At 39.6% G+C, this 17,886-nt stretch overlaps 1 protein-coding gene across 18 annotated transcripts in view; it reads right to left on the minus strand.

Moving 5' to 3' along the window:
* The window catches only part of Ppp6r3 (protein phosphatase 6 regulatory subunit 3), a 125,473-nt gene that overhangs the window by 74,214 nt on the left and 33,373 nt on the right, over nucleotides 1-17,886 (minus strand). For all 18 annotated transcript variants that reach the window (XM_058579663.1, XM_058579662.1, XM_058579661.1 and 15 more), the window contains exon 5: nucleotides 582-814. In XM_058579663.1, coding sequence (XP_058435646.1) covers nucleotides 582-814 — 233 coding nt within the window. The remainder of the gene's footprint in view (nucleotides 1-581; nucleotides 815-17,886) is intronic.

Below are 17,886 nucleotides of genomic sequence, written 5' to 3' on the forward strand. Positions count from 1 at the left end.
TCACTTGTTTAAATATAGCTTTGCTAAGGTTCACCAAGACCCATGCCCTAATCTTCAGGTAACAGAAGGTCAGCCTTTACTGTATCAGCAATGCTCATCACAACCCAAGCTCCAACTCAGACCTGCTGTGTGATCTTGGGCAGTCACATAACCTCTGGCTTCCTATCAAAGACACTGGTGAAGAAACAGAACTGTCAAGGTTCAGGGTCCCATCATGTGTCATAACTAACAGGGGAAAGGGAGCGCCATTTCCTTTTGCTAAACTGAGAACTAAGTAGGGAAAATACTTACTTGAATTGTCTTACTATTTTAAGAAACTGGTCATCACTGTATAAAGCACATTGCTCTTCCACAAAACCTTCTGGGTAAAATTCATAACAATCATCGTTAGACTTCTGCGATGCGCTGAACTTAGTTGTAGAATGCATTATACGTGTCCCACTATGCCTGTCATTGTTGACCACCATAACCTTCTGTCAATGGCTACAATGGCTCTAGGGGATTCTTGGACAGCAAGAACTATAATCTTCTATCCCCACCTCACTTAATCCCACCCTAAAGAGAAGTTTGAATTTTCTTACTTGTATCTGATCTTTTCATCCATGTCTTGAGGTGGTTCTTCTATAATGAATGAGACTAAATCTTCGAGACATTCTGCTTTTAACAGAAACTCTATAAGTTTGCGGTTCTGAGCTTTACATTCCTGTAAAACATCTTCCTCATCCATTAACTCCTTCAGTGTTACATCTTCTCTTTCTAGAAGTGTGTCTATGTGGGATGATGAGTGAAGATCAAATTTCCAAAACATGCTGGTCTAAACAAAATGCAGAGAGTAGTTCATAAAATGTCAACTTTGCATATTAACTTTCCATACTTCAAATTTCAGTTCAGTTTTACAATCTAAAATGCCAACTTGGCTCACATCTAAGTAAAATAAATTTTAAACTGAACCTATAAAATACTTTTTTAATGAATAACACTGGCAGGATTTTTTCCCCACACTCAAAAAAAAAGTTTTTCGTGGTTTAAAAAAAAAAAAAAAGTTGATTTGAAAATGCTCTAAGCTAAAAAACCTGGGGTGTTCTTAACCTGTAAAAGTAACTCATCCACACTTTGCCAGAAATTTAATGATGGGAAAGGCAGAAAGTAAGCCATTCCTGAAGGGCAAAGAACACACTCTCACACAGAAGTACTGTCTTCAGGAACCAATGACAAGTGATGGGGCCTAACTAGGACACTGGAGTATGAAGAAATTAAATCACCTCTGTAAACCCACACTTTTAGCCTCTGACAGCTCATGAAAGAACCTGAAATCATAAAATGATAAAACCTGTGCAATTGTTAATATAGAAACTAAAAACTGGAACCTAACTCCGGAAGAACCAGAGGTTACTAGGAAAAACACTTTTGACAATCAAATTTAAAATAATCACGCCACAATGCCACATGTATACTCCTTCCTCCAGTTCATCTCCTCCACCCCCACCCCCCCCACACACACAAGGAAAACATGTTTCTTTTCTTCAAGTTACAAAGAATTAAAAAAAAAAAAAAGGCACTCAGTTGTTACAAATGGAAACATGAACAGGGGGCCCACAACTCAATCTAATGGCTACTATAATGAGGTGACCTCAAAGGCTACTTCGGGCCCATAGGTAAGAAGATGATAGCAAGAATCAAAGTCTTCAGTAGGAACAGGACCATTTCAAAGCCACTACTATCTGTTAAAGATGCTCACTGCAGAATTCCTAAACCTGAGTTCTGTGAGACTTACTTATGCCACATAACCCCAATCAATACCCTGGCATCTTCTGGTGCTTCCCTTCCTACCCCATCAGTGTCCCCATTATCATCATCACCAAAAAAGCATGCCCGTATTCACAGGGGACTAAAGAAGAGTCCTCGATAAAGGAAAAGAAGGTCATAACCTATGAAAAAAGCACACGTATTTTTCTAAATATATATTTACTACATCTACCCATATTAGCTCAGGTAGGAACTTATCCTGATTTGATGCTCTCATGAACATCTGCCCCCAAATAATTTTTTAGACAATAGAGATCATAGAGAGCAAAACTTAATTACACTGCTGGTCAACCTGATCAATCCAGAATTAAAAAAGAAAAACTACACCAAAGCATGTTACTCCAGATCTGCAAAGGCATATCTACTTCACACGATGGGCTGCAGAACACTGGACTTCACTGGTAAGTATATGATCATAGCATTCAAAATATGATGGTTTAAAGGAAGCACAAAAAAGCTCTGTAACAAACAAGTTTTAGATGAAAATACCATGAAATATAAAGAGCATTATAAATCATCTCTGTTTAAAAAATCTTTACATACTTTCATGGAGACATGGCAATATGCTCAATCAATTAGCAGCAACAGCACTGATACTGTTTTCAGATGAGCAGTCGCCACACTGGTTCACCCAGCTGAGACTCTCAACACCTCACTCAAGAAGAATCCATACGGGGGCTGCCATTTGACACGAAGCTCCATGGGATAACACAAAGCAGGGGCCTACAGTGTGATGAGGCACAGCCATCTCTTTCCTCCTAGTAATTAGGCTGGTAATTATGTGCAGACAACATCACAGAACATGCTGGAGAAGCACAATTCCCATAGAGGCTATACTCACATGCTACCAAGCAACCTTCAGGATGGGAGCAAGAGGGCACCCTATAAGACTATTGCTAGTGAAGGAAACAGTAACCTGCTTCTACAATTATTAAAGGAAGTGGAGCAAAGATGACATACAAGTAACAGGAAAGGAATTTTGGGGAAAAGGTCAGTGGACATAAACCTCGGACATAAATTTCTTTTTGTTTTCGGATTTGTGGGAAATGGCAAGAAAAAAAAAAGTTTTCATGCCATCTTATCCTAGTAAAACAGACAAACAGAAAAAAGAAAGACAAAAGGATACCAAAAGGTAAATACAATCGAGGCAAGGGGTGAATCCTGTTTTACGTTCCTATGAAAATGAAGGAAAGAAGTTGTCCCTTTTTGGAGGACACAAAGTAATACTATCAATACCATCTACAATGCTTCTGCCAAAGTAACGCAACTCATTTATCTGTGAATTCTTAAAAATCAAACTCTTTTTTAATAAGTGTATTTTTAATCACTCTTCCCCATACCTAGTATTAGAACTTGCAATGACTAAATGAGCCCTGAGCGGCATAGTGTCCTGAAACAGGAGCATGTGTGTCCCTGGCTGGCTGACAGACTTTAAGCATGAACTAACCTGCGCCATCTTGTAAGGATATAAGTGAGAAGAAGGCACTAGTTTAGCTAAGTAGCAAAATCACCTTGAAGAATCCCCTCCAAAAAACTAATCATTTATATCAGGTCACCTTGTCTCATCATGAAAACTCATCATGAATATTTTGGTCCTAGAATGTCTGCAGATCAACTACTTCATTTGACTTATTTTAAATACTTCAGCAAAACAAAGGTCCTCATATAAAGGTATAATGATACCACATACAATGAAACACTTTCATACACATGTCCAGTGTTATCAGGTCAGAGTATAACTCAAGTCTGAAAGTCAAATTTCTAGTAATTTGATACATTCTACACATGAAGTCAGAAACAAGGCATAGTTAAAAATTTGACCTGAAGACTTTAAAAATAAGTTGATCTCATTTAAAAAGTACGAAGTCTTGACTTCATAATGGCTGCCAATCTTACTGGAGTGAGATGGTTTCTTAGGGTGGTTTTGATTTGCATTTCTCTGACTGCTAGAGATGGTGAGCATTTTTTCATGTACTTGTTGATTGATTGTATGTCCTCCTCTGAGAAGTGTCTGTTCAGGTCCTTGGCCCATTTGTTGATTGGGTCATTTGTTATCTTATTGTCTAATTTTTTGAGTTCTTTGTATACTCTGGATATTAGGGCTCTATCTGAAGTGTGAGGAGTAAAGATTTGTTCCCAGGGTGTAGGCTCCCTATTTACCTCTCTTATTGTTTCTTTTGCTGAGAAAAAACTTTTTAGTTTGAGTAAGTCCCATTTGTTGATTCTAGTTATTAACTCTTGTGCTATGGGTGTCCTATTGAGGAATTTGGAGCCCGACCTCACAGTATGTAGATCGTAGCCAACTTTTTCTTCTATCAGACGCCGTGTCTCTGACATACAAGAGGAAGTGAGGGGAAAGGGAAAAATAATACAAGGGGGAGAAATGAATGACAGTAGAGGGGGTAGAGAGAGAAGAGGGGAGGGGAGGGGAGGGGGATAGTAGAGGACAGGAAAGGCAGCAGAATACAACAGACACTAGTATGGCAATATGTAAATCAATGGATGTGTAACTGATGTGATTCTGCAATCTGTATACGGGGTAAAAATGGGAGTTCATAACCCACTTGAATCAAAGTGTGAAATATGATATATCAAGAACTATGTAATCTTTTGAACAACCAACAATAAAAATTTAAAAAAATGTACTAAGTCTTTATTTTTTGTGATCCTATACATAAAGGCAAAGAATTATGAAAAGTACTAAGAAAAGCATCAAAAAAAAAGCAAATTCAATAAAATACTACTAGCTACCTAAAACAAGATACATTAATCAAGTAAGAACTAAAAATGTCTATAAACCAAATAGTTATAATATGAATCAACATGATTTATCTACCTCCAGTAAAAACTTGATTTCTAAAATCTTAACTGTATAAAGGAAACTCAATAAATACTGGATAATTAATTAATCATAATAAACTAAGGAGTTGGCAAACCCAGACCCAATCCAACCCACAACCTTCCAGTTAAGAATAGTTTTAACATTTTTAAAGAGTTGTTTTAGAGAAAAAAGATTATGTGACAGAAACCATCTGTGGATTGCAAAGTCTAAAATATTTACTACTGGATCCTTTACAGAAAAATGTGATGTCCACTTTTGCTCCAAAGGGAGAAGCCCCCACTGACACCTGCTTTCTGCCCTCTCCTGAATCCACCAACAGCTCTCAACTCTGCACCTGCATGCAGACAGCAAGTACTCTTCCCCTGGAGCACTCGCCTAGGCAGTTCCCAACTGCCTACAACAGGAGGACAGGTTTCCTCCAAGGTACCATGAACCATAAAACCTCCACACTCTTTCCATCTAGCTGGATATCAGTGACCAAAAGGGCCCTTAAGAATGAAATTGGTCCCAAATTGCCACGTGGTAGAAAATTGCCTGCCAATCTGAGCACTGTGCCCAGGCTGTTGGAATGAGCTGGAGCAACATTCCCAGCAGCAGAGCCATCCTTACATGGCCCTGTGCTCCAATTGATTGATCCACATGACCCAGGCCCTCCAATCACCCACCTGTGACTTTGTGTTTTACTACACTTATTTTGAGCACAAGATTTAAACACCAGGAAACTTTTTTTTCCCTTAAGCAATTATTAAATGACTAATTCCCTTTTTTTCCTCAATTATCCTAAGCTAAAATAGCATTTTTTTTTTCAAATCCCAACACTGAAAATGACATTTCCACAGTGAGTTCTTTATATTGGCATACCACTAACTCAAAATCAAAATGTAAACCACAGTAGACTCTGTAAACAGTATGTATTTTACCTTTTAGCCAAACAGCAAGTGACTGGAAACACATGACACTGGTAAATTATTTACTCCTGACTTGGCCCCTGCTTCTATTTGTGCCCTTTGAAGTAGAAAGAAGCAACTACAAAGTTCAACTGCCTGCACTGAGGTCAAATGAAGTCCTTTAAAAAATATTACTCTGGGCTGGGGATGTGGCCCAAGCGGTAGCGCGCTCGCCTGGCATGCGTGCGGCCCGGGTTCGATCCTCAGCACCACATACAAACAAAGATGTTGTGTCCGCCAAATAAAAAATAAATGTTAAATAAATAAATGACAAAAAATAAAAAATATTACTCTAAGATTTTTAAGTCTAAGAGAGTAGGAACATAAAACAAGTATGCTTTGGTAAAAATGAATATACTTTAAATGCATGCCCTAAACTACAGTTATCTAGGATTTAGGGATATTTAATTCCATACAATAAACCAATCAACAAAACAAAAGAAATTTGGTGAAACCAAATCATCCTCCATCTTTCTTCAAAATCCTAGAATTGTCTTATTAAGTTAGATGGCAAAGTTTGAAAATGAGCTTTTTTTCAAAGGGGCTGGAAGTTTAAGGGAGCAGATCCCTAGCCATCACCTATTACTTGATGCCACAGAGGATGACCTCTGCTGCTTAGAAATCATCAGACTAGTAAAAAATGACATCTTACACAAAATAAAATGACATCCTACACAAAGTAGGACAAAATAAAATTCACCTCAGATCAAACATGTTCATGAAAGACCCTCTGAAACTATTAAAATACTTTTATGATACCAAAACCTTCCCTAGAGTGAAAACTGGGCAAAGTCCCTTTATTTTCAAGCAGTATGTGTCCCTGGGAGAAAAAGTGTTCCCCTGCCTCTGACACAGAAACTAGATGGAGAGTGGGTAAATTACCTGCAAGAGGTATAACAAAACATCAGTACTGCCACAGAACTCACTAGAAGACTGCTAATATAGAGCAGGGGCGCTACTAGTTTATGCAAACAACCTCTAATCACTTGTTTTCATCAAATAAACACCCCCAAATCTTTTCAGGCCTCCTATCATCTAAACAGACCTGGATTCCACTGCCAGGTCAACCACTGGCTAACTCAGAGGCCCTGGGAAAGCCATCAACCTCAGTACCTCACCAAATCATCTGGTGATGGCAATGAGCAGCTGGGACCTATAAGCACTTGGCAAACAGAAGCTACCACTCAGTAAACATGGACAACAGTGCCATCAGGGGGCTTTAAGGCAAAGCTTTCCAAGTCTTCACAGGCACAGGAACCAGCCCAGGGTTTTGAAATAGTGTTCAAATTCTTCCTCAGTACAGCAGGGCTCCAGACTGAGATTCTCTCTCTCTAACAGGCTCTCAGATGCTACTGATGTCATCTCGTTAAACTGCTGCTGAGCAACTTAACTCACACAGAAATGACCAAGGATCATTTTAGTCTTCACCTTCAAAAACTACAGTAAGCATATTCAAATATTTACATAACCATGAAAAATATACTAAGCAACTATGTTATTTATTTCAGCAACTCCCTCTGGATAAGCTTATGTTAGTGGGTTTTCCCCCGAAAAGACAGAGGCCCAAAAACATTCTAAAGTTATGTACCATGAGAATGTATTAGTTTCCCTGGAAATAGAACTGCTTGTGGTCCTACCAAGAAATGAGCAGCAAATATGGGAATGACAAGGAAGAAGTCTAATGAATTTCAAATTCAAAAATCTCACTGCCATACGAAGTTGCTGTGCTTAAATTTAGTAAATTTCTATCCAACTAAGGAGCAAATATATTCTGCTAAGCCTCCAGTTTCCAGTCTACCTGAAATACCTGTAACCCAGGACTGGCTAGGCCAGAACAAAATATTCCAAAATTCCAAAAAAGACTGAAAGATTATGATGAATTTTGAGATATCAATAGCAAAGCATTAAAGCAAGCACTTTTAAATGTGGGGCCCTGTGAGACTACACAGGTCATACACCCATGATGCTAAATCAGTCTATAACATTGCAGGACTGGTCCCACCAGAATCTTTAAGATTCCAAATTGAAAGTGAATATCTGATATCATTTGCCAGATTTGCAATACAGTGCGTATTTCCAGTTTAAAGAGCTGCAGTTACCTAAACATATGGAGAACAAATAAACAGCACAAAAATAGGAGAAGCAGCTGCTTCTGCCCAAATAACACATGGGAAAGACCAAGACTTCAAAATGTATCAAAATCTTTTAATACTATTTCTTAAAATGTTCTATGAAGGGAATATTTTGAAATACACATCTTACATGATTTTATGTACACAAAAGCATGTGAGCACATGTTATTCATGCTAAAATTCCTATATATCCCAATCCCTTTTCAGTCCTCCCCAGAGGCCCTTTCTCTCAGAATGACACTAGCTCCTTGTATCACCCAAGCAAGGCCTACCTAGTAGAAATAGCAGGTGAGAGCTGCATGGTTGCTGCGTGCCTGTAACCTCAGTTCCAAGGGAGGCCAAAGTGGGAGGATCACTACAGCTCACCAATAAAACAAACAAAAACTAACCCTCACTAACAAAAACTAACCCTCAAATAGAAACAAAAACCAAGGTTAAAAAAGAAAAAGAAAAATGATAGAAAACTGGTGAAACTCCAGTGTGTATTTTACCCTTAAGCAATTGCAATTTAAAATGTTGAAACAGAGTCTCAACAAGTTGCTTAGGGACTCACTTAGTTGCTGAGGCTGGCTTTGAACCTGCAATCTTCTGCCTTAGCCTTCTGAGCAGCAGGGATTATAGGCGTGTGCCTCTGTGCCCAGCTAGCAAGTTGCAATTTGGACTGCTCACATTTCAAATGCTCAAGATTAAAACATGGGTAGTGGCTACAGCTTTACACAGAGCAGCTTTAATTTTATTCTACAATCATGGTTCAAAACCCCTCTCTTGATATTAAAATGGTCCCCCCCATCTATTTCCACAGTCTGGGTTAATCATGAACAACATTTTCACAGAAGGGCCAATATGGCCTAGATAGGGAAATGTTATGAGCTACATTTTCCCTTTTCTTTAAATTTACGATATATATGAGAAATCATGTATATTCTTAAAATACAACAACCTGGGTTGACAATTTTTTCAATGGAAAAAAAAATCATAAGAAAACAAAAAACTAGCTGGGTACAGTGGTTCATGCATATAATCCTAGCAGCACAGGAGGATCATAAATTTGAGGCCAGTCTCACCAATTTACCAAGACCTTGTCTCAAAACAAAACAAAAAGGGCTGGGGATGTAGCTCAGTGGTAAAATACACCTGGGATTCAATCCTGAGTACCAAACAAACCAACCAATCACTCCCCACCAAACTTTCTCATCCTTTAATATCTAGGATAGTATAGCAATAAAAGGAAGTTTTCATTCTTTATCTTGAAATAATGGAGAAGGCTAGATCTTGAATAAGGAGGGGTACAGCTGGGTCATTACTGGTTTAGATTAAACTAGTCAAATTTTAAAATAAATACATGTCTTGGGCTGGGGATGTGGCTCAAGCAGTAGCGCGCTCGCCTGGCATGCGTGCGGCCCGGGTTCAATCCTCAGCACCACATACAAACAAAGATGTTGTGTCTGCTGAGAACTGAAAAATAAATATTAAAAAATTCTCTCTCTCTCTCTCTCTCTCAATAAAATAAAAAAAATAAATACATGTCTCTGAGAATTTATTCTATTTTATAAGCTAACTCAAAAACAGAGAGAAGGGGCTGGGGTTGTGACTCAGAGGCGGAGCGCTCGTCTACTATGCATGAGGCACCAGGTTCAATACTCAGCACCACATAAAAATATTGTGTCCAATTATAACTAAAAAATAAATATTAAAAAAAAAAACAAAGAGGAACAAAAAATGCTCAGGCCTTTCAAACATGTTGGGAAATAATGACATCTGATCAACGGGGGGGGGGGGGGGGGGGCGGCGGCGGGTAGTGGATCTAGAATCCTTACTCATCCTGGGAAAACCGAGTCCTCATGGCCTCCCTTAGGATCCAAAACAACTTGCTTACTCCACAAGCAGCAGACACAGTTACACCAGACCTCTGGCTGAGTTTACAAGCAGGCTGGGAACAGCATGTATTGAACAAACCAAGCTACTGCAGGGTTGTTCTTGCTGGCTCCTCCACTCAGGCAGTGTTCAGACAACTGAGTCTCAGCACCTTCCTAGGATCTGATTCACACATGCAGGGAAAGGGAACTTTGTGAAGAGTGTGACAAGATCCAAATGAAGAGTTGAACTCAAGAAGGGTGTGGTGATTGCTACTGCTGTGCTGAAAGCAGCCTGTAGCTAACAGGACAGGGAGGAAAGTATCTATAAATAGAAGAATGCAGAGTCACTATGATGGCAGGCTACCTCTCGGTGTTGTAAGTTAATGATAAACTCTTCCCCCTGACAGCAAAGTTCCATGCCGGGGAAATGTCATTTTCACAAGAGGCAAAAACAAGTAAAAAGAGCCTGCCTTTGAAAGTAGTTATCACAAAGTAAGAAAGGAAAAGACCATAAGACAACTAGAAAGACCATGTTTAGTAAAGGTGTCAATATTATAAAACTACCCAAGCTCACACCTCCCCCTACTAACTAAAATCAAACACCAGAGTATCTGCTAGAAACAATTAATTTCTTTAGAGGGCAAAAAAACTTAGAGCCAGTTTCATTTTATTTGCTCTGCCACTATTTCCAAAGAACATGTCAAAAGCAATCAGCTTTGTACCACCCAAGTATCTTTCCCAGTTTTCATTTGTTACTTCTTTGATACTTGATATTTTGGCTGAGAACAGTAGGAATCAGCCCCACTTAATATGTGCTTTGTTGAACAATAGGTGCTTTTTAAGTAGCAGTGTTCACCCAACTGGTCCCTCCCCACCTTGAAAAACACAGTAAAACTGAAAACAGAAAAGACAGACAAAGGAAACACAAACTCCAAGCTCATTCCTCAGCAAGAAGCTCTATGGAGGAGAGCCCAGCCAAAAGAGTTCATCAGTCATGAAGTCTAAGTGCAGACTCAACATGTAGACATGATTTGGTGAGTGACAGAGAAGCATCAAGTATTCCAGGACTTGCCTGAAAGCAAAGAGGACAGAAGACCCAGAAGCCTTAAGAAATTCACAGCAGGGAGATGGCCCAAGGACCAGGTGACAAGAAGAAGTGACCAGATGACAGGAATTAAGTTGGCAATGCCAGACCAGGTCTCAGAGAGCTGTGCATGAACGCATAGCACACACACCAAAGGACTGCTGCAGAAGCAGAGACAGAACCGGAGTTCTAATTAAGAGAGATGGACAGTACACCATCTATGGCAGAGACCAAATGAAGGGTCTTAACCACAGAGAAACAACTGAGAACAGGAGCAGACAGCAGATTCCACAGCAGCTGTGCCAAGTGCTCTCCTCAGATGTGTTCCTACAAAGGAGAAGAGACAGAGAAATGGGTATGTGACTGCCACGTGGGATTCAAAGGCAGCAGCTAATGGAAAGACTACTGAGGGAGTGCTGGGGGCACTGTCTGCCGCACTAAGCCACCTACACGGAGGGCACAGGCCAGAGTCCAACCATGTGACAGCCTAGAGGGACCATCAAGAGAAGTCGGTAAGATCCTGCAATGGCCTTTACTTTGAAAAGCAAGGTCATCATTTGAAATTTCATACTAATGGCCATTCTTCCTCCAGTGTCAACCGTGATTCCTCTTCCTCAAAGGCTAGTTTTCGCTTTTTCTTCATTCCTAAACAGCACCTTGGTATCAAATGAGATAAGTTTATGGCTTGCCTTTGGAATTCTAAATCTCCTGGAAAATATATAAAGCTCAGAAAGCAAATACTTGGTCAAATACACTGCTGAGATGCTAAGAGCAAGGAAAAAGGGATAATCTTATCCACTTCACTTTAGTGACATGCACACAATGCAGTCCAGGTACTTCAGTAGGTGAGGCAGGAGAATAGCTGGAACTCAGGAGTTCTAGGCCAGCAAAAGCAAAAGAGAGACCTCTTCTTTTTTTAGAAAGGAGGGAGGGAAGGAGGGAGAAAGGCCAACTGGCAACCTAGAAAAATCCAGACTTACTTTTGTCAAGTAGTTCACATTAAATTAAGCACAACAATATGTTCCTCTACAAATTCTCGTTATGAAAGCTTGAATGTATACTCATGCACCCCACCACAGGGTCACGTTATGAGAAACACCATTAGGCAATTCTGTCACTGTGCAAACATCATGGACTATGCCTTTACAAACTAAGGAAAAAGAGAGGGAGGAAGGGGAGGGGGGAGGGGAGGGGAGAGGAAGGGGGCAGGAAGGGGGAGAGGGAGGGGGGAGAGAGGGAGAGAGAGAGAGAAAACACTATCACATTAATTTTGGAATTATAACCAATACCATAAGAGAAGACAGAACTGGCATATTGGTCTCAAAAATGTTTTTTTTTTAATTTTAAATTTTTTTTTTTTTAATTTTAGATGGACACAATATCTTTATTTTATTTATATGTGGTGCTGAGGGTCAAACCCTGGGCCTCATGCATGCCAGGCGAGTGCACTACCACTTGAGCCACATCCCCAGCCCTCAAAAATGTTTTAAATAGCCAGGTGTGGTGGCATACACGTGTACATGAGACCCATCCCCCACATGGCAAAAATTTTAAAAAGAAAAACCAAAAAATGAGCTAACAATCAAGTTTATTTTGGAATAACCAATTTTATATGAGAAAACAAAAAGGGCATATGCCTATAATCCCAGCTACTTGGGAGGCTGAGACAAGAGGATCACAAGTTTGAGACCAGCCTTAACAAGACTGTCTAAAAATTTTTTTAAAAAAGAACTGGAATGTAACTCAATGGTATAGCACTTGCCTAGCATGAGTGAGGCCCTGGGTTTGAGCCTCAGTATTAAAAAAAATATATAAGGCACTGTTTTTAGCTTTAGCTATTATGATCAAAATTCCTTGTCTGGCCAAATGGATCAGCTTATACATAATTAAGTATTTCGGCTGTCTCAACAGTCCCTAGACTAGCATCAACAAACCATCAATCTCACCAGGCACAGTGGTGCACACCTGTAATCCCAGCAGCTTGAGAAACTGAAGCAGGAGGATTGCAAGTTCAAAGCCAGCCTCAGCAACTTAGCGAGGTCCTAAGCAACTTAGTGAGACCTGGTCTCAAAATAAAATACAAAAAGGATTGGGAATGTGGCTCAGAGGTTATGCTTTCTTTTGTCATTACTGTATAGTATGCAACCTAACAGGCATGAAAATTATAGTCCAATCATGAACTGTTGAGACTGCACAGGAATAAAAGTTCAGAGCAAAAAATATGAGAACTGAATATTTCCTATGGTCTTTAAAGTTTTTTATGAAAAACCATCTTCAGTCTACTGTAACTATTCCACAATAACATTATCTGTCTTAACATTGTGACTTTCTACTGAAGATGGAAACATGATTAATGATTAATAGTGGCTACCAATTTTTAAGCACCTACAATGATGCCAAACTCCAGGCTTACATACACTTAGATATTTCACAACCCTTGTAAGATGGCCAGCCATGGTGGCACATGCCTGTAATCCAGTGGCTCAGGAGGCTGAGGCAAGAAGATTGTAAGTTCAAAGCCAGCCTCAGCAATTTAGTGAGGCCCTAAGCAACTCAGTGAGACCCTGTCTCTAAATGAAATATAAAAAAAGGGCTGGGTAAGGGCTGGGGTTGTAGCTCAGTGGCAGAGCACTTGCCCAGTTTGTGTGAGACACCGAGTTCAATCCCTAGCATTACATAAAAATAAACAAATAAAATAAAGGCATTCTATCCACCTACAACTACAAAAAAATAAAAATTTTTAAAAAGGCTGGGTGAGATGACCTAACCAAAGACCACAGGTAGTAGATATGGGACCAGAATGGGATCTCAAACCCAGGACTAACCAGCTCCAAAGAATATGCTCCTCTCATCACACCACACTGCCTCCATCAGACCAGGGGGTGAGAACAGCTGTTGGGTAATCCACCAAAGTAGCAACCAAGAACATGACCCTCCCTGTCTATGGCAGGCCAGCCTGCATGTGCACTCAGCCTACACAATTGGAAAACTGGTCACAAAAATGTGACTGCAACGGCAGAAATCATTTTATAATCCAGTGGCTCTGGGGACAAAATCATGAACAGAACCACATGTCTGCCTACAGACATGAGGTAGAAAACCCCTTCACAGTCAAGATGGCTGAGCAGCTTAGCCTGAAGAGCCTGGACAGTGGCTCAGGAGGAACTCAATCCTTGTGGCCAGCTGCTCCATTAGTACTGAACTACAGAAAGGTTAAAATACATAGAAAAAACAAAGCCAGGTCGGGTAGTTAATGTTCAATAACAGATTCAACATTCAAAATACTGTTTGGCATGATGAAACTAAGAAAAATGTCTTTAACATGGATAAATGTAACATCCTTTTTTTCTTTTCTTTTTCACTTTTGTTACCAGGGACTGAACTCAGAGGCACTTAACCAGTGAGCCACATCCCTAGCCCGATTTTGTATTTTATTTAGAGAGAGGGTCTCACTGAGTTGCTTAGTGCCTCGCTTTTATTGAGACTGGCTTTGAACTTGTGATCCTCCTGCCACAGCCTCCCAAGCCACTGGGATTATAGGCATGCACCACTATACCCATCATAAAGTCCTTTTGAGATTAAAAAAGAAAGAAAGAAAAAACTTAAAAACAAGATGGGCGAGAAAACAGGCATAAGAAAACTGATAAAGTAAAAGAAAAAATCTTCAGATTTTAGTTGGTTGTAAGCTCAACAAAGTTGTATTATGATATGACTAATAAAATAACTTCAGAATATAGCAATAAATGGGCTGGGGTTGTGGCTCAATGATACAGCGCTTGCCTAGCATGTGTGAGGCACTGGGTTCAATCCCCAGCACCACAAAAAAACATTAACAGATAAAATAAAGGTATTGTGTCCATGTACAACTAAAACAATATTAGAAAAAAATACATAGCAATAAATGAACCATATCCAGGATCATGGGAGATATTAATCCCATTCTAGCCTATTCTGGGCAGACTGTACCATGCTGGCAGTACTACATCAAGTCAGGTAATACCTTATCCTGTTCCAAAGGAAAATGCAGAGACCACCAAACTAAAAGAGACAATGGCAACCAAAGATTATCTGACTGCTGAGAAGAATTTTGCCAATAAGTCAGAGATTTAGGGAATAATTAACCAAAGTACGCATACCCTCAACACTTACCTTATCCAAAAGTTATGATTAACATCCGGGGTGGTAGAAAGACTCACCACTACAGGATAAAGTAACTAGTTTTGAATATATTGGAGTTCCTTTATACCATCATGTGTAAAAGAAGAGCTACCATGTCCAGAACCCAAGGACAAAATGAGAGCCTCGAGTGAAAGGAGGAGGATCATTGGTGAGTAGAAGCAGAAACTTGTTGAAGACAGGGCTCCCACTGCTTGCAAGGCCACTCTGTTGGAGGTGCTCTACTTGGATGACTCTCTAGGAGGGCAGGAGGAAAGCTGTACTAAATGATCACCATGCGCTTCTCAGGTCCACTTGATACCAAAGGTACAACATGAACACAAGTTTAAATTAAAAAAACAGAAAGGAAACTTCCATACAATCCACCAGGAGGTAAAGAAAGGTAAGAGGTAAAGAAAATGACGGTGAAGAACAATGCCAGAAAACTTATGAAACAACAAAGATAACAGAGAAACCACTGAGAAGTCTAATATTCAAATGAAACAAATGATAAAGAACATGTTATAATCTACTACCCCTTTAGAGCCAAAGAAAGAAGGGAGGCAGGGAGGGAGGGAGAGAGGTGGGTGGCAGGCAAAAAGCAAAAGCAAATAGAAAATTTCCAGAATTGAACAAATGCGGCTTTCCTTAGGACCTGCAAAGGCCACCAACAATGCATGGTGGGAAAGATCCTCTCAGGCACAGGGTGGAATTTCATGGCAGCAAAAACAAAGTATCTAAACATTTCTAGCCATGGGAATAACCCCACAAAACACAGTGAAAGGACAGAAAATCAGAACACTAGCTTCTTCCAACGACAACTCTACAGAGAATATTTCCAGACAGAGAAGGTCTGAAAATCTCTTCACCCTTTCTCAGCATGTGCTACACCAAAACGAGGCCAAAATACTTGAAACCAGGGATCTAAGACACATAGAAACAAAACAACTTCCAGAAGAAAGGTGAGAGGAAACACCAGAAGCAACAGAAAAGATCAAGAGCAACCAGTGCAGAATAAGGCAAGAGACAAGGGGTTCTGGAAAGGATGTGTCCTGGTGGAGATGGAGTGACAGTGTTGGATTATCTGACTGCTGAGAAGAATTTTGCCAATAAGTCAGAGATTTAGGGAATAATTAACCAAAGTACGCATACCCTCAACACTTACCTTATCCAAAAGTTGTATTAGATAAAGATGCAGGAAGGAAGAAGCTATGCATTTAAAAGCTAAATCCTCCTCTTCACAGCTGGAAGTGGAATCCATTAGAAATAGCTATTTAGAGCTGGGCACAATGGCGTACACCTGTAATCTCATGTGGCCTCGGAGGCTAAAGCAGGAGGATCCCTGATCCAAAACCAGCCTCAGCAACTTAGGAGACCCTGTCTCTAAATAAAGTTATAGATGGACATAATACCTTTGTTTTATTTTATTATTTTTTTAATATGGTGCTGAGGATCAAACCCAGTGCCTCACATAGGGTAGGCAGGTGCTTTGTAGACCACTGAGCCACAATCCCAGCCCACTGCTTGAAATTTTAGCCTACAAATAGTCCTTGTGAAGCCACAAGCAAAATACTTTCAAAGCTGAGAACAGACAACTTAAAGCAGAATGTGCTATACCTGAATGTGGGAAAATTACATATAAAGGGGAAAAAAGCTGTGGCAAATTCATGTAGAGAGCTAAAAAAGGCTTAGTTGAGCAAATTTATAAACCCTAAACATGCTGGGTGTTCAAAGCCCATGGCTACTCTTATCAATGTTAAGTGAGTACGGGAGAGTTCTAATCCATCGCATGTTGCTGAATCAGTAGTGTCAATGATGCACGTCACCTTCATGGACTCAACTACCACTAGTTCTGACTTAGCTCTATCATACATCATACAGCTGCTTAATGGCTTATCTGTGGTAAGGTTTATTGTGGATTTGTCCGAGTTCAAAGCCAGAATCGAAATTTTTCTGACTTAGAAGAACAGCCTTCAACCACAAGTACTGAACGTTGAATGGCTATGGAAATTCAGCTTTGCTGAATTCATGGCATTTGTGTTTTCTACTACAAGTTACAAAGTAAAACAGTGCTAACACACAAACCTTATTCTACAGAAATACCATCAGTTCATAAGGAGAGTTAAGCTGCTCCATGTAGTACCTATGCCATCAGAAGTTAAAGTAAGAAATGATTCCCTTGGGCTGGGGTTGTGGCGCAGTGGTAGAGCGCTCGCCCAGAATGTGCGAGGCTGGGTTTGATCCTCAGCATCATATAAAAATAAATAAATAAAAAATAAAGGTATTGTGTTCAACTACAACTAAAACAAAATATTTTAAAAGGAAAAAAAGAAATGATTCTTAAGTCCCTCACAAATTTGCAGCAACATAATTTCTAAGCTCAAACTACTCTAAGTGGCATTTATCAGACCCTAGTGTAAGGGGGGAAAAAATTGCATATTTTAAAATTCATTTAGTTGTTCAACTGAGGAGCCTTCAGTTAACCTCCAATCAGAAGTGACTGATTCACAAAGCAATGCCGTGCTAAAAAGCAAAACTCAAAAGAATCTAACGTTTGAAGTAATGTGCACACTCTCCTAAAGGCATATGCTTGGAGACTAATAACCAAATGTGACAGTACTTATCTGGAAAAAGGCATTTTCAAAGATAAAGTATATAAAATCTTTTAACCCATCATAGTAATAGAAGAGATACAGATTTGCAATAGATTTTGATGAGAGAGCAACTCTGTGAATACCAAGTAAACACCAGGTAAAATGTTACCCCCCACTATAAAAAAGAATTCCAAATTCCAAAAGAGCAACTCTGTGAATACCAAGTAAATACCAGGTAAAATGTTATCCCCCTATAAAAAAGAATTCCAATTTCCCTATTAATAGATCTATATTATAGAAAATTGAACAATTATATTTTGAATCTCATCATTTAAAAAGCCTGTGAACATTTCCCCTCCTGTTATATAAATACCTTCATAATATTACCTCCCTCCCCTTTTTGGTCCTGCAAACCCTATAATACTTACCATTTAGCCCTCTACAACATGTTGGTCCACACCTCTAATGCT

Source organism: Marmota monax, unplaced genomic scaffold (assembly GCF_021218885.2).
Source record: "Marmota monax isolate L192 unplaced genomic scaffold, Marmota_monax_Labrador192_F-V1.1 WCK01_AAM20220418_F8-fsc00038, whole genome shotgun sequence".
In the NCBI taxonomy this organism is placed as follows: Eukaryota; Metazoa; Chordata; class Mammalia; order Rodentia; family Sciuridae; genus Marmota; species Marmota monax.